This window comes from Pseudophryne corroboree, chromosome 6, assembly GCF_028390025.1.
Source record: "Pseudophryne corroboree isolate aPseCor3 chromosome 6, aPseCor3.hap2, whole genome shotgun sequence".
Taxonomy (NCBI): domain Eukaryota; kingdom Metazoa; phylum Chordata; class Amphibia; order Anura; family Myobatrachidae; genus Pseudophryne; species Pseudophryne corroboree.
Window position 1 is genome coordinate 16,691,049 of NC_086449.1, and position 18,638 is coordinate 16,709,686.

Here is an 18,638-nt window from a genome sequence, read left to right on the forward strand (position 1 = left end):
TGTTGAGTTTCTGTGAGTGTGACTTGCATTAGTGCAGTTGCTAGGTACTGTAGCTAGGGATGGACATCGAATGACGATGGCTCACACCATCAATGTTTTTGTTTTGTTGGTAGTAGTTTTACCACTTGATGGCAACTTTCCGATGGTTTTCGCCATCAAATGGTAATGAGTCAATGTTCACCATTTTTAAATAGTGTCAGTCACAGCTGTGTATATACTACTGCCGCACACAGGCCCTGATTTGGATTTTACACAGACCTGATGGATTACATAAGGATCCGATAGTGGCTGATCTGCGCCTGTGCGGAATGAGTCCTGTGATCGCGTTTACAGTACACGACCGACGCAGCATGATTAGCAGGGGCGGGAAGAGAGCGGTGCCTACCAGCATTACAAAAATGTGTGTGTGTGAGTGGGGGGGGGGGGGGGGGGGGAGGGGGAATGGCCGAATGGCTTCCTTGCCCCGGGTGCCAAAAATCCTAGTTTAGGCCCTGGAATAGACACCAATTGAAGCCATAGAAAATGTATTTGCAACTGCATACACATACGCAGCCTATTCACAATAATGATGAACTCCGACTGATAGGTTAGCACTGTGGTTACACAGACTTGAACAGCAGTAGCAATGCAGCACCATGTTACTCTACATATAGGATCACAGCTGACAGCTGATACAACTCTTAAAAATTGCTGTGAAATGTCTGCGTTTTTACTGCCACTCCGTTACCACCCCCAAATAGTCACATCCTGTCAATCACTCTGCAATGAAATCCTCACTGTGAGCGCAATTGCAAAGGCACCTTGAAACGTGTGCAGTGTGATCGCGTCACATGCGCAGTCTGCAGATAGTTGCTCAGTTGCGTGAACATTGGCCCTTGCGTGTAAAACATGAATCAGGCACTGTTAGGTAGAGTATTTCTGCCATAACTCACCATCAATTCTTAACATCAAAGTAGTGGTGATCTATCTCCCTCAGATGAATGAAGATTTGAGGACATATTCAAAGACTTTAACAACTAAGCTGAGTATTGATTATTATACTGCTTATCATTCCTAAATTGCATGCTGCCTTTGGTTAACATTTACTTTTATGCATCAATCAACTGTGTTTCTATATTTTAATATAATACTGAGTCTCAGAGTATATTTACTGACTGACAGAATAAAAGTGGTGATTTATTACAATTCCCATCAATAATAAAATGGGTATTAAAACCTTCAAATGTTTTGGATGTTGGTTTGTTGAGTAATAAAAAGTATTAAGTTCAGTATTTTTCTGAAATACTGTTGTTCCAACGGCCCTATCAGCCAGACCACTGTATCTTCAAGAAAATGTAAAATGTGTGCATCAATGTAAAAAGTAAAATGGATGATGATTTTGTGTTACAGTATTTAACTTTCTAAACAATGAATTACATCATATAAATACTGCACCTTTGAAAGTACAAGATGCGGTCACTGACCTTGGGCATAATATATGTGGACTCGATTTTTGATAGTGATGCACATACTTTAAATTGCACACACTCTACAGTACATTAAATTGATGCTATTCAGGAAGAGGCCGTATTGTCCCAGGCAGAGGTGTAGCAAGGGTGGCCCCGGTGGAGCACGAGCTCCGGGAGCCGAAAAAGCTACAGGGCACTCTGCTTTCTCCATCTCCCCTGCTGTGCCGTGGACCGCTGTACAGGCAGCCATGGAACAGGAGGAGGAGAAGCAGAGGACTCAGGGACTAGGTCGGGAAAAGGGCAGACCAGAGTCGAAAGCAGGAGACACTGACAGCCAGCACATGCCCAAGCTCTGCCCGCCCTCTTTATGTGGCTCACTGCTTGTAGCTGTGCAGCGCGGTTACTTCTGTCCTGCAGCACCACTCTCTGCCTCTGCTGCTGCAGCACCTCTCTTTTTCCTGGAAGCTGCAACACGTCTCTACTTTAGATGCTGCAGCAGCTCTCTCTGCCTTAGCTGCTGCAGCACCTCTCTCTTTCCTGGAAGCAGCAGCACATGTCTCCACTTCAGCCTTTAGATGCTGCAGCAGCTCTCTCTGCCCTAGCTGCTGCAGCACCTCTTTCTGGGTTGTGAGGTCAGTTCAGTCGAGGCATATTTAGTGTTTTTAATTTATTTTTATTAAACGAGTAAATAGTTAAATAAAGTTACTTCCATAGCTGCTCTACATTGGTGTAATGTGTGTCTTGGAGTAATCCTTGACTCCTCCCTCTCCTTCAAACCACACATTCAGCACATCTCACAAACCTGCCAATTTAATCTAAAACATATTTCCAGGATCAGACCCTTTCTGACCCAGGATGCTACTAAGACTCTTATCTACTCACTGGTCATCTCCAGACTGGACTACTGTAATCTGCTCCTGACTGGAATTCCTGACAAATACCTCTCTCCACTCCAATCTATCCTCAATGCTGCTGCCCGGCTCATCTTCCTCACCAAACGCACTACGTCCACCTCTCCTCTCTTACTAGTCCTTCACTGGCTCCCCTTCCCTTTCACAATCCAATTCAAGCTTCTCACACTCGCTTACAAAGCCCTCACCCACTCCTCTCCCATCTACATCTCTGATCTTATCTCGCTTTACACTCCCACCCGTCCTCTTCACTCTGCAAATGCACGCCGACTCTCCTGCCTACTGATTACTTCCTCCCACTCCTACCTCCATTTTTCACTTGCTGCACCACTTCTCTGGAATTCCCTACCGCTCCCCCTCAGACTCTCCACCTCTCTACAAAACTTCAAACGGACTCAAGACCCACTTCTTCACCAAACCCAGCCAAATCTCATCCTAACCCTCTGTTCTACTCTCTCTATGTACCCCATCTGTGTCACCCCTGTCTGTCTACCCCTCCCCTTTAGAATGTAAGCTCTCACGAGCAGGGCCCTCTTCCCTCATGTGCTTATCCTTTCTTACTTTAATAATCTTCAACTGCACCACATCCAGCAGTCTTCTGCCACCTGACACTTATTCCAGTGTCATTTGCTGATGTAACTATGTTTATTTACCCTGTACTTGTCCTATACTGTCATCAACTGTAAGTTGCTGTTTTCCTGTTTGATTATTTATGTACTCTGTAATTGGGCACTGCGGAACCCTTGTGGCGCCATATAAATAAAGGATAATTATAATAATAATAATAATAATAATAATAATAATAAGGGGCTCAACCATAGTATAACGTGTATAAGGGGCTTTACTGTTTGTGTAACATGTTTAACGGGTTCTATTGTGTGGCGTAAAGTGTATAAGGGGTACTACTTTGTGGTGTAATGTGAATAACGGACACTGCTGCTGTGCCCCTATATTGTTGTTGCAAGCTTTCGGCACACACTGACCCTATTTTAAACATGGGAGGGAAGTTAAAGGAAATGTTTGCCCTGTGCTCCACAAGGTCTAGAACTGGCCCTGTCACCAATTTAGGATTGTTAAATATTGTTTCAATGCAAATGTAACATGCCACCACATGTTGTTTAGGCCTTCAATTCAGTAGAGGAGAGAGAGGCGCAAAAACATGCCCCTGCTCCGGACACCATGGTGTCTAGCTATACCTCTGGTCCCAGGAGTCTTACATACTCTATGTTTGCTGACCAGGATGAGACTGATTCCCATTATAACAGAGTCATAATGTGGCACAGGCCCCCCTCCTAAGTGTGACCAGCCAGCCTGGCATATCCTGGGGTATTCTACACTTTTTTTCCCCTTGCATTAGAATAAATAGGATATAAGTATTTGTGCTTGCAATTATTTTGGAGGCACTTTTTTATAACTTATTCACATTTTCTTTTTAAACTAGAAAAAACACCTAATGATGGGGGCCATACAATTCTAGGCAAAAATTGATGGGGAGCAAAACACTGAATTTTTGGGGGACAATAGGATAGCGCCCAGCGATGCAGTTACCCACGGTAAATGACTTCAGGTAATTGTATATCGCTGGATGACTACATGGATGATGATGATGATGATCATCATCATCATCATCATCATCATCAAAATCATCATCATCTCTACAGCAGATCAAAGTATTTATAAAGTTAACTCCTTACTGAGCACAATTTTGGTACAGATTTTTTATTGCAAAGCAACAGGATACTTTCCAGCAAAAGCTTTCAAGTGGGCAGAGTGATACAATTATGGGATGTTAGCCAATCAAATAATGCCCTGTGTGTATTGTTTGCTTTCCACTTCCTGAAGTGATTCCTAATAATTTTAGGGGGTTCCATACCCATTTAATAAGCTACTTATTTATAATATAATTTCCACAAACATATAATAAAGACATATGGATTATAAAATATTTTGAATGCCCAAAAAATATTTTCTTTAACTTTAACGAGTCATTGAAAGCTGTTGCAGAAAGCCTGATGGCCTGTAAGCACAAAGACTTTAGCGAATGACCCCATATGTTCTTACAGGTGTAGGTTCTTTTACGTTTCCCTTACAGTTTATAGTGTGCTTCAGGAGGTAAACAACAGTTTCATTTGGTTTGGGGTGGACGTGTGTTTTGATTGCTCATGTAAGGGGGAAATAGAAGGGAAAAGAAGGTTTTTTTAAACCTTAACAGATCAAAACATAATGTACAAATCACATTCCATGCAATGTCTTACTTATAATACAACTGTGTCAAACTTTTTTTGATAATAACTCTCTTTAAAAAAAATGTAAACATTAGTACATGTAGAATATTTAATAACTATTGACATTTTGTGTTTTCTTTTTTTTTTTAATTTATATTGTTTAATTATGTTCGAATATTTAAAACTTTTTGCAAAGTCTGTCTAATCTCACGGTTTCTGAGGCTGTAGATAATGGGATTTATCATGGGAGTCACCACTAAATATAACAGTGAGCAGAACTTATTTTTGATATGTGAGCTGTCGTCTGATGACCCCATATAAACTGTCATCAGGGTCCCATAATATAAGCATACAGTAGCGAGGTGGGAGCTGCATGTGGAGAAGGCTTTTTTCCTTCCTCTATTAAGAGAAATCTTTAGTATGGCGTAGAAAATGATCAAATAGGTTATGATAATTACTGAAAAAGGAATAAACATAAAAACAACACACAAGATAAAATCAACCAGCAACAACAATGAAGTATCTGAGGTGGATAATTCTACAAGTGGGCCAAAATCACAGAAGAAATGGTCAATGTAGTTTAGACCACAGAATTGCAACTGGCAAACCAAGATTATTTCACCTGATATAATAAAGACCAATAACCAAGAAGCAGCAATCATTTTCCTGCAAACATCGGGTGACATAATGGCATTGTAACGCATCGGATTGCAAATGGCCAAATATCTATCATAGGACATTATAGCAATAATAATACACTGCACAAATCCAAAAATATCAAAAAAGTAAGTCTGTATGAGGCAACCGGTGACAGACACTTCTTTTGTATCCCTTAATATGATATCCAACATCATTGGTATAATGATTGTGGTTATTAGGATATCAGCGACTGCTAGTTGTCTAAGGAAGATGAACATTGGAATTTTGAGGCGTTCACTTATCGACACCAAAACAACGATGATTAGGTTTCCATTGAGCACCACATAATAGGAGAAGAGGAACAGGATGAAGAATAGAATCTTGTATGAATATAGACCTTTAAATCCAAGAAGTATAAACACTGTGACTTCAGTCTGGTTGTCCTCACACATTCTGAGAGGGTAGAGTATATGTCACTGAGCACAACTTGTTCCCTGCAAGAACGTTAACTTGGTTAAACTAGTTTATTATCTATCAACCGATCAATTAACTATGACCATATATCAAGGACTATGTCTCCACCATAATATTACAACATATATTTTGGGTCATGAGCCCATTCTATAGGTCAATTTTGTCAGAGGACAAATACCACACATCTACACCCCATGCAAATGTTTTGGGTCTGTGAAAAGAAGACAGCACTAGGGGAAAACACAAGGAAACATGAGTAGAACTTTCAAACACCACATAGAATAAAACTTATGTTCTCTGGAAAAGGATGGATTTAAAGGCCACTGATACATATTTTCATATATTACATATATATATTTCAGTATATTATTAATAACAAATCACCAACATGAACTATCCCAACTCCAGAGGACGCCAATTTGCCTAGCCTCATATATTAGACAGAAATTATCTGATGATTTAAATAATGTAATAGTTTTTTTTTCATACAGTTTGATCCTCACAATTAAACTACAGTATTGATCCTGGTCATGCAGATAATCAAGTGAATCAACTATTGTAATTTTCCAGTGTTTATGAAGTTCTGCCATACTAGAAATCTTGCATATTAGATTTTAGTAATTCAAGGATATCATTGTTGGTGGGGGAATATGGAAGGTATGAGTGCAGGCAGATACAATCACGTAAATGTATAAGTTCAAGTGATATTAAGATCTACAATAATAGTTGTTGTGTTAGTAATGTAGAACAAAGCCTAATAAGAGAGGCCTAAGGTGGAGGTGCACCCCTGAGAGTCAAAGTAGTACAGTGGAAAGACATAAGGGGGTCACTTTTTGGGAGATGTCTGAGGATTCGGTAGCTGATAACCCTGTAGGCTACCCAATCCTTTATGTGGTTATACAGTAAAATTTATTTTGCAACCTAAAGCAAACATTGCTCAAACGGTATTGGAACCAGTGAATATTGAGCTAAGTGACTGTGTACTACGGTGTATTATCAGTATTGATACTACAAATTATTAATCTCTTACAAATACTAATTGATAACTAATATACCTAATGATACCTAATAATACAGTTTTGTAACACAATTTACATGAGAACTTTTCACTTAACCAATTAGTTTGCAAATCGAAGTAAATATTGCTCAAACATACTCTTGATATCTATGTTACTTGTTGACGTCGGTCTTTTGTCTGTAATAGGCTTAATTATCCAATTTTATTGATTAGAATAAAAGTACATTTTTAATTCCATATATTTCAATAAAAGAGTGCCCCCAAAAACACAAGAGTCCATTGTATCCTACTTTTCACAGTAATTCAAGGATGTCTAGGCTTTTTCAAGAGCTCTGTGCAAAAAAGTCTGAGTAATGTCAGAAGTTGTATGGGCCACATGCAAAAGAGAATGGATTGCTTGTATATAGCAAATTTAGTTGTATTACAGTGTAAAATATATTCTAGAAATATACTGTATACTGTATGTTACTAGTGCACCTCCTAATATAAAAATGTTATTTATATGCTTACATTTGTTAATATAGCCTACACTTCTGTTAAACAAATCAAAGTAATTTGGTTATAAAAAAAAAAAAAGTAAATACTTACATTTTTGACTTTAAAGTATAGATTACTTTGCTGTAACTCTCATTCACTTTAAAAGTCTACTTGGTATTTAATTACTTATACATCCATATGATAAATTATAGTATAGGTTTATAAGTGTGAATAAAGGCCCTACACACCGCCTGATTGGCCGCTGAGGTGCTCGATAACCTATACAACTGATGGACGAACGACCTGGCAGCGCGGGGGAGATGATGTTTCTTCACTCCCCGCTTCACCCGGCCCTATAGCCCTGCTAGCTAATATGAACGATATTGTCCATATTGGCATGCATGTATAAACGAGCCAAGACCAACAATGAACGAGCGTGGGGCTGCACATCATTCATCGTAGGTGCCTACACACTGAAAGATATGAAAGATATCTTGTTCATTAATGAATGAGATCATTCATATCTTTCAGTGTAATTAACCAGTGTGTATGGCCTTTAAGACCCTGATTCAGGGAAGGACACAGGTCATACAGATGTATATATTATGCTGATTCAGCAGGAGGAGTCTTGATAAGTAGATTCCCCTGCCAGCTTCAGCCAGCTGCAGCTGTGCAATATTGAGGGTTATTTCAGGTTGTATCGCAAATCATGATCCAACCGGAATATTTACGATAATGCAGCGGGCGCATGCACAGCGCTCACCCTGCGCATGTGCCCACACTTTCTGCGGGGGGCCGAGAAAATGCAATCACCTCTGCTTGTCAATAAGGCAGAGGCAGTCACACAGGGCAGGGGCGGGCAATGCTCTGTTTTCAGGGAGGAGACAGAGCATTGCGGGGGCGGTGCATTGCGATTGGTGGGTGGAGTCGGTCGAACAGGGGCACGTTGGGGGCATGATGGTGGCGGCTGCGTGACGTCACATGCAGCCGCCGCGATGGGTAAGATGGCGGCCAGTCTCCTGCAGGCGCTGGCAGGAGGGTACTTTAGTTTCTGCTAACAAGCAGAAATTGTGAAGCAATCGCAATTTCTGCTTGTTCATAGGGGGGAGGCGGCTGGCAGCATGCTGGCGGCCTTGCCCTGCGATGGGCGGCCCCCAGCATGGAGGAAAAGGATAGCAATTTCTGCTTATCAGCTTAATTTGCTATTCTTACTGAATTAGGCCCTGAATCAGTTACATCAATGTCAGCCATTTGTGGAACCTGAGCTTTTTACAATGCTGCTGGGGCCAGAAAACTGGGGGCAAAATGCCCCCAACTTCTGGAAATGCTGCCCAGTTCCACACTCCCCCCCCCCCCCCCCCCCGACATCAAATGCCGGCAAATTACCAATCAAACTGTGGCTTGGGGACAGAGCGGGTCCTGCATATGTACAGCTGCCCCACCATTCGAGATTTACAAAAACCCAGCGGCGTCTCAAGGCGGGTGCGGCCCGCACCCAGGTGTGACATCTGGAGGGGGGTGACACCAAATGTCAGCTCCTCCTCAGTGACAGGAGCTAGGTGCTGCAGTGAGAAAGTCTCCTACAGCATCCGGCTCCTGTCATAGAAGAGGAGCCGACAGCGCATGGTGACTGTCTCTGGGGGAAGCCCAGCATCTCCGGAGATGCTGGGCAAGCCCCCTGGAGTGACGATTCTGGGATCCTCGTGAAGCCATGCCCCCTAAGTGTAAGACCACGCCCCCTTTTTGCCACGATCGTAGCAAGAGATCAGGGGTGCGCAACGGGTTTCACCACATCCGGTGACGCCTCTGCATAAACCATCAGGATCACATATCATCTCTGAATCAGGATCTAATCATCACACAACAGATTCAGAAGTAGATCATTATATCACAATAAGATGCTGACCTTTTCTTCATAAGTGTTATACGTCTCTCTGTGCAGTGTTACCCTCCACCCTTGAACAATAAACTGTAAGAGGTCTGTTTCTCCAATGGCACAATTTCTTGACAGTATAAAATGTGATAAAAGTAGAAGAAATGAAGCCAGTAGTGAATAAATCCTATAAAAAAATAAATATAAATTATATGTATTACATTTACAATGACATTATCATAATAGTTTATTTTTCAATGTAATAGGGAGTTTTACTTTAATATCACTGACAGCAGATTACCCATAGAAACTAGGTCGCACAACTTTTTAACATGCCAAAAACTAACGGCCATGACTTTTTGCTATTCACTTAGAAAACTACTGTATGTTAATTTAATGTGGCTTTCAAAGGGAGAGATTGTGGCTCTCAATAAGCCTCCAGAGCACCTGTCCTGATGTCTAGTGATATATCTAAAGGTGTTTCAACAATAATATATATATAGCTAATAATGTCACTTCATTGTCCATGTAATTTTCTAAAAAGCAGAGAGATGGGTGTATTGATGGGGAACATGAATGTCTATGTGTTCTTATTATATGTTTTGACCTTCCGGATGGGAAATGCAAGAGTTTACTAACTCACTTATAAATCACAATAGATACCGTACATCTAACTGTAACCACAAAATCCTTTAAAAAAAAAATATTTGCTGAAATACACCCTCTAGCTATACAGCATTTTCTAATTCTATCTTAAATGTAAAATTCAGCCCTGCGATACCTTACAATAGCCTCCTATGCTTTGCTTACTGTACACTGTTGCTAATCCAATCTACAGTCATTGGACACTTTGTTTGCTTACAATGATTAATTCACTCTTTCATGCAAATTACATAGATTACACATTACACAATGCACGATATTGGCGCGATGTCCACACATTAAAGTTTTGAACTCCTACAATTTTTTTTATTTGCAAAATTAACATATGATATGTTTAGATTAGAAATGCAGGACGTCACAGAATGGAAGTTGTGGCTAATTGAATCTGCCCCATTGATAAAAAATATGGACAATATATATATATATAATATATATATATATATATATATGTATATATATATTAATACTTGAATTTGATACTGAAATGACAATACTGGGTTTAAAACAAGAGACATCTATAATCTACCAATGAGCCATGAGAAAAATATCCATACCTATTGTGCCAGATATTTCTTTCAGCGACCCACCATTGTAACAGAGTTAAGACAGAGAAAAAAGTTTTAGAAAAATGTAGACCTATATTAAATATGAATATTATCCTTGAATTAAAAATATGAAACTGTGCAATCAACAAACATGGAGATTGTAAGAGAAGTCACAAATTATAAAAATAAGAACATAATGGGAAATGACTGTGCAAAGATAGTAAAAGTAATCTGTATGGTCACAGATATTTTTTTTCCCTATAAACTCCAAAGTTCTGAAATGTCCATAAATATCCTCAATCCTAGAAAATGATGGCGGGTGAGCTAGTTAATGTAAAAGGTGGCATTGAGACGAGGTATTAAATGAGATGTCTAATTGTTTTTTTTAACTAAATTCCCCTATTAATAATAGAGATGAGCGGATTCGGTTTTACTCAGATTTAATCGGTTCTCAAAATGGCATCTTATTGGCTATTCAAAACATGTGACATCTGTGAGCCAATAAAATGCCATTTTGAGAACCGAGTAAATCAGAGTAAAACTGAATCCGCTCATCTCTAATTAATAATAATATAACACGTAAATATCTATAAAGGATTCTGTAGAGTATTATAGTAAAAAAATATCAAAATATAAAGAGTAGTCAGGAGGCAAAGTTGCATAGTGGTGAGTAGAGAAGGGGAATGTGAGAGCTCAGACTTCTTTCTTTTCAAATTGAATTGTCATTGGTCAGCTGATATCACCAGATCACACATTCATAACTTAGAAGCTGTTGTTTTATATGATTATTTATCAAAGTTCAGAATATATAAATAGTAACAGATTACAAATTATCTTAATATCATTTTGTAAATGTATAAGAGTAGCTTTGAAAATGTAACAAATTCTGTCAACAAATCACCTCCGAAGGTTCACTAAGATAACAATCGCTGTTAAAGAAATATACTTAATACTTAATACTACAAATAACATAATTTGGATTGGAAAAAAGCCAGGTGGTTAATACGAAAAATCTGCCTGTTTTAGAGCACAATTTCAGAATGGCATTCAAGAAGAAAATATCCCAGAAATATTATTTTCTAATCCGAATTAGTCTTTACCATAAATCGTACTCTTGTCAATAATAAAAACATCTGAGGGAATGGCAGGTTCCTCCTCTCAGCAGTCGTGGTGTTCTGGTTTGTTAATGTTGTGGCTGCTGTACAGTATTTAGCTCCCAGTTTCTGTGATGATTTTATAGCAGACAGATATCCTTGTGGAATTAAATGTGAGGATGATTTCATGAATGTCAAAGAGGAACAACAACCACCTGTGAATCCCTTAACAATTATTTAATATGTAGAGCAACAATTTGTTAGTAAAATAAAAAAGCTTTCAAATGACAGTAAAATATTCAGTTATTACAGTATATCGATATCCATTATTGATATGTAAGTAATCTGAGGTATTGGAACACAGCCATCTCTAAGAAGGCAATTAAAATAAACTGGTCAAATACACCTCTTTATTGGGTTTGCTAGCTTGACCAGAGTTTATTGCCTCTTCCAAAGGAAACAGCAATTTTATCAATACATTAATATGCTTCACCCCAAATTCATGTTTATTGGCTGGGTATTACTTGAATCTTCCTCTCTTCTAGTCTCCCTCCTTTCCTATATAAAGCTGATTAGCCCAAATGTTGTTTGTTTTATCTGAATGCAGCCCCACCATTAAATCTGCCGCCAGGAGTGAAAGCCAGTGCCGTAACTAGACATCAATGCCTCCCCACTATTTAAAACAGGGTCATTGCGCTCCTTAAGTCCACGCTAAAAATATAAAGGCATGGCTTCTTGGGGAAGGGGCGTGGCCACAAAATAATACCAATTCATATTACACTGCACAGTAGTCTCCATTATTCAAAGTATGCTGCACAGTAGCACCACTTACACACATTACACCAGGTAGAGCACCTTTTACACATTATGCCAGGTAGAGCCCCCATCCCATATTATGCCAGATAGAGCTCCATATTACAAACTACTCCAGGAAGAGTCCGTATCACACATTACAGCAGGTAGAGCCGCCTTTTACACATTATGACAGGCAGAGCTCCCTGTTACATATTAAGGCAGATAGAGTCCCCTTTTACACATTATGACAGGTAGAGTCCCCTTTTACTCATTATCCCAGGTAGATCCCCTGTCACATATTATGCCAGACAGAGCTCCATTTTACAAACTACTCCAGGAAGAGCCCGTATCACACATTACACCAGGTAGAGCCCCTTTTACACATTATGGCAGGAAGAGCTCTATGAAAAATATGTCCATAGCATATGGGGGAACACCTTCATCAGGGTGGGGGGTTTAGAAAGACCTAATAGGTCAAATGGGAATTGTAGTATAATAGGCTGTATTAAGTATGATCAGGGCCAGCAACAGAAACTTTGGGGCCCGGTACACGGATTTCTTTTGGGCCCCCTACTCAAGCCCACTACCCTTGACCCCCACATCCACACGCACTTCCCCTGTGTGTGCCAATACATGTAACACCTAAGTACCAAACGTTAGTATTCCATCACAGACCAGGTAGGAGTAGGACAAATAACAAGTGCAAATTCACGAGCCATGAGACATTCACTTACAGTTTGGGGCAGATTCAATTAACCATGGGTGTAACATGGCTGCAGCTCCAGGGTTTAATGCCTGAAGCTGCTCAATTACATGCCAATTTACACGTGATGTAAGCCCACAGCTAACGCATGTTAACTCAAAGCTCCTTGTTAAAGTCCCAAGAGCTATGGAATTACCCTGTGTCTTGGGCTCACTACATGGGGTAGCTTCAGTAACAGAATAGCTCACAGCAGAGCTGCAGCCATGCATTAAGTCCCATTGCGTATAGACTGTGACGTTCTATTGAACATATCCCCAGGGCTGTACCACTGAGTATGAAGCAGCAGCCTTCTCATCCTACTAGATAAAGAGAGAGAGAGAGAATGAGAGAGAGGATGTGTTATGTACACCAGTGCCAGCAGGAATGTACTGGTGTCTGAACGGAGAGGGATGCAAAACAAATGAACTCACAGACAGACTGGGGAATATGACATTACATACACAGAAGATGATAGGGTAACAAAATAAACACAAAGTGAACAGAGAAGCCCAAAGGCTAAGAAACTGGGTGTGTCCCTAGTATTAGGAATGCTCAGATGGAAAGAAGCGAGATGTTGTGATTTAATACGTAGAGAACCCGAAATGCTGTTGCTAAGGGCAACAGCAAAACCCTAAAGGGTTACCAACGGGTGTGGCAGTAAACTCCTTGGTCAGAGATGGAATAATAGACACAAGGAGAGTCTCCACAATCCTAGTCTTCACTTGCAGTGCACTGGTTCAGCTTACTGCCACTAAACTGACACCTGAACACCTTGCACAGTGAGAAAGGATTTTGGCAGGCAAGTCTGAGAATACAGCCGCAAACTTGCTAGGTTCACAGAGTAGCAAAAGAACCCCAGCAGGTTAAACGACTGACTCCAGTCTTACTGCTAGGTCTGGATTGGCAGAGTGTAATACCAAATCCCAAGGCCTATTTGCAGTAAGCAACAAACAAATACAAAGTTTACACAGTACTGGCTAGTTTTCAGGAACTGACTAACCAACAAAGATTCAGCAGCATCTGCCTAACCTGAGAAGAGGGTTTATATAGCAGGTGCTATCCACGCCCCACTCAGACCTCACAGACTGTGAGCACAAAAACCAGCACCGGATCCCCTGCCGTGCACAGAGCCTGTAACCACTGCACAGCAAAAGACCCGAACCGGAGTATCAACTAAGCTCAGGTTACTCCGCTAGCACTTGTCTCCCGGTTGCCATGACGACGTGGCAGCACAGAGCAGGAGACCCTAACAGGATGAGAGAGAGAAAGGGGGGGGGGGGATTTTAAGGAGAAAGGGGGTAGGGGAGTGAGAGAGAGGGAGGGAAGAGAGAGAAGGTGAGGGGATAGAGTCGGGAGGGAGAACTAAAGGGAAAATGCAGTAAAACCCCGTTTTTTTTCAGGGGTTTTACGGCATTTTCATATGTACTAACCCACGGCCACGGCATTTTTGCCCCTGAGGGTATCGCCATCAAAAGATGGGCCTATGGGCTTCTTACCGCCTGCAGCCGCCCCATGCCGCTGACACCGACCCCCCTCCCCCCGGCATACTACCACCCAGGCAGCCCTGGTCTCGGAAACTAGACTCCTCCTCCCCCTTGCAAATCAGCCGGAGGTCCTTCCGGCTGCAGGGAGGAGGCGCCCGGTGCAGCCTGCTGCCTGCTTCTCAGCCAGGGAGGAGAGGGAGAGCCCAGGGAGGTGACGGAGATCACCGCACACCTTCTCACTGGTATCGCAGGGGGCCTCTGTCACTGCATTGTGATGTTAATCGCATATGTTTGTACATATACAATTAGCATCGCTGCGGTAGGCGATGAGGAGCTTCAATTTATTTTAATACATCCTGTCCTGAGAGAGAAGAAAAGGAGGGAAGAGAGTAGGGGGGGGGGAGTGAGAGAGAGAGAGATGAAAGGGAGGGGAGCGAGGGGGAAGAGGGAGCAAGAGAGGAAAGGGAGGGGATGGGTAGAAAGAGAGGGAGGTGTAGAGGGAAAGAGGGGGGAGAGAGGTGTAGAGGGAAAGAGAGGGGGGAGATAGGTGTAGAGGGAAAGAGAGGGGGAGAGAGGTGTAGAGGAAAAGAGAGGGGGGAGAGAGGTGTAGAGAGAGAGAGAGAGAGAGAGAGAGAGAAAGAGAAGAGTGCCCAATTGAATGGCATTTAAACTAAAAATATACCTACCACACTGATCATCTTCACTGAGTCAGTGTGAACTTCATGTCGTTTGTGTCAGCAGAGCTGCTGTGCATGCTGCTGCTGTTTCTGAGGAGTGGGGGGGCGGGGGCATCTGCACTGCAGCAGATGACGGTGCTTTCTGCAGAGCTGCCGTCCAACCCGTGTGTTAATCCTGCCCAGATCACTTGTTCTTGCTCCTCATAGGTGGTGGTTCTGTCATTGATGATGCGGGCGACTCAATGGCACTATCGCCATGTCTGTGGCTGGTAGACTGTCCCGCTGCATCCACTTGTCTCTATGGTAGGGAGTGGGTGCTCCGGCTGCTTCAGCCGGGAACTCGGTGGTGAGCGGGAGGTGTAGCCGGCCTCTGTCTGTGGCAGCCGTTAGGCACTGGAACAAGAAAGGCAGGCTGGCTGGCATGGTGCAGATTCACCAGTAATGGCTCCACCGCGACTTCTTTGATGGTTGCTGCTGCGCTGAGGCAGCACATTGCTTGTGCTTAGTATTGCGCCAGAAGGAGCACTCTATAGTTGAATTCATGCGACTGGCATTGGGCCCCTCTGAACCTCGGGGCCCGGCACAGGTGTACCCTTTGTACCCCACTGTCGCCGGAAATGAGTATGGGGGCGCTAAGGAGGGAAGAGAATAACAGTCAGTAGGAGTATTTCTAGAAAGGCACTTGTAAATAAGGATAACATACCATTAAAACAAACGGGAAAGGGAAATATTAAGCTAAAATGTATGCTTGCCAATGCAAGAAGCCTATCAGGTAAAATGGGGTAATTAGAATTGCTTGTATCAAAAAATCATTATAATATTATAGGTATTACGGACACATAGTGGGACGACTCCCAATACTGGGTTGCAAATTTGGAGGGATATTCACTTTTCAGAGGGTATAGGGCTACCAAGAGGGGAGGAGGGGTATGTCTCTATGTAAAACCATCTCTAAAACCAAACATAATACATTTTTTACGAGGGGATGGGAGATAACGTGGAATCACTATGAGTTGTAATCACAAGTGGGAGCATTGAAGCAAAAAAAATGGTCATTGGCACATGCTATAAACAACCGGCTATTAGCGTACATGACGAGGAACATCTCTTAAAACAAATTGAAAAAGCTATGGGAATGGGGGACATCCTAGTGATAGGGGATTTCAATTATCCTGATATAAATTGAAATAACGATTTGTGTGTAAAAGCTTGGAGCAGCAGGTTTCTAAACACATTAAAAGATCAGTACTTGTCTCAATTAGTCGAGGACCCAACCAGTGGTAATAATATCCTGGACCTAGTTATTACCAATAATGTAGACATTATATCAGACATTACAGTTGGGGAGACCTTGGGAAACAGTGACCACTATATTATCACATTCAACGTCAGTTCCAAGAAACATAGCTATAAGGGAACAACTAAAATATTTAACTTTTTAAAAGCTAACTTCAATATGCTGAGACAGGCACTAAACGAAATTGACTGCGGAGTCTTATTACAGGGTAAGTACACTTCAGAAATGTGGGATGCAATAATATGTTTACTTGATAGCAATACTCACAAATTAATTCCCATGGGCAATAAACGCAGGAGTACTAAACACAAACCAATGTGGCTAAATAAGGAGGTCAAAAAGGAAATGGCTAATAAGAGTCGTGCTTTCAAAGCATTTAAATCAGTTGGAGGGGAGGAGGCATTCCATTATTACAAGGAATGCAATAAAAGGTGTAAAAAGGTAATAAGAGCAGCTAAAATTGTAAATGAAAAGCAGATCGCTATAGCTAGAGAGAGAGAGAGAGAGAGAGAGAGAGAGAGAGAGTGAGTGAGAAATAGAGTAAATGGGTGCCCAAGGATTATGTCAACACCAGAAATTGAAAAGAACCTCAGAAAGTTACACGGTATGATTTGATCTATCGTTAAAATAAACTTTTCATTTAATAATTTATTAAAAAAGATACAGAAGCATACATAGTGTCCATCATATTACAAAGTCAACAAGATGCAAATCTCCTATGTTTTGTGGAAGAGTGCAGGTAAACTTCTGCTTGTGTCCTTAATCTTCCTTATTAAATATTTGGAGATTACATCAGAAAACAGAGTAATAACCCAATGCATTTCGTCTAATACTAATATCAAGACTTCATCAGGGGTTTGTCTAAAATAATAGGACAACTAATCAGTGCATAGCATTTATATAGCCATTACGAATTACAATATATAAAATAATATAATTAAATACGAATAATAAAAAATGAACAGTATAAGAACAAGTGAGCAAGACATGGTATAACAGCAATAATTATTAATAAACAGTCACAAAGAGAATGAAGGGAACAGGGAAAACAAGAAACAAAGAAAGAGGACATCTGAGCATCATAATTACAGAACAGGACATACCTCTGATTTTTGGTAAATAATGACAAAAAAATAACTATTTTGATGAACCCAGACAATCAATCAAGGATATTCATAAGGAGAGTTCGATAGCCACCATTGTGGTAATATCACTCCAACCTAATTGGAACATATTAATTAAAGTTGTAATCAAATATATCAAAGGCTATTACCAGATCCACATGTTTGGGCATTACACCACATACCTCTAGAGTCGACTACCCAAATTCAAACCATCAGTAAAGGATGTTCAAAAGGATAATGAAGTCGGCTAATTCTAACCCAAAAGAACCTAATGGATCGATTAATTACCATTGATTAGTATCAATGTGTGTGATACCTGAACAGGAAATACTAATAATTTTAAGTAATAACAAACTTTCTGAAAAATGTTGTAAATCATATCTTGCATATCATCAAAAATATTTATGTATTAAATATCCAATCCTTTATGGTTATATTAGATTGATTCGGTGAAATTTTCCAAATTTTTATATATATAAAGGGTACATAATAACATACCTCAAAGGTCAGTTTAAAAAATTGAGTTCATGCATACAAAAGATCCTTGTATGAATAAATGGATTTTGGAACCTAAGAATTCAAGTGATATATTTCAGTTTGGTATCCATTAATATCTACAGATGTAGCCACCTTTACCTTGACTGTTTCTCCGCCGAGACGGGCGTTTAGCCACGCTAAGGCGATAGCTGAGTTTCATCACAGGCAGGCGCGTTGAGACGATCTAGATACTCATCATGCATTACACATCTCCACCACTGTGTCGCTAATGCTCCACTAATCCAGTACTTTCGATCGTACAGTATAGCGGCGGATTGATCTACAGCTCTGGCAATACTGTAGGCGTAACGGGAGGCGGTGGAAAAAGTATGGAGTACTGTACAGTATGTGTATGGAGACGCAACTACAGTAATTGTGTAAAAGGAAGAATGTACAGTACAATGTATAAACACCGTGCTTTTAAAATATATGAGCGTCTGAGTTCGCTAATGCATAATGGGAATGGAGGACTAGCAAATGCGAGCGTCCGAGTCCTCTAAGGCATAAACCAACAGCAATGGGGCGGGGGCCGGGCGCTGTTTGCAGTACTTTCACACATGAAATTGGAAATCTCTCATGAGGCGTCGTGGGCTAGGGGTGAAGGCTCCCACCTCC

The 18,638-nt window shown here is 41.0% G+C and overlaps 1 protein-coding gene across 1 annotated transcript; it reads right to left on the bottom strand.

The window, feature by feature from the left end:
* Nucleotides 1–4,748: 4,748 nt before the first annotated feature.
* On the bottom strand, nucleotides 4,749–5,675 carry LOC134934045 (olfactory receptor 11A1-like). The gene has a single exon (XM_063929562.1). It carries the CDS (start codon nucleotides 5,673–5,675, stop codon nucleotides 4,749–4,751), a length of 927 nt encoding a protein of 308 aa, XP_063785632.1.
* Between the last annotated feature and the right edge of the window lie 12,963 nt (nucleotides 5,676–18,638).

Coding starts and splice junctions, on each gene's coding strand:
- LOC134934045 (XM_063929562.1), bottom strand. CDS start 5,675: ATGTGTGAGGACAACCAGACTGAAGTCACAGTGTTTATACTTCTTGGA.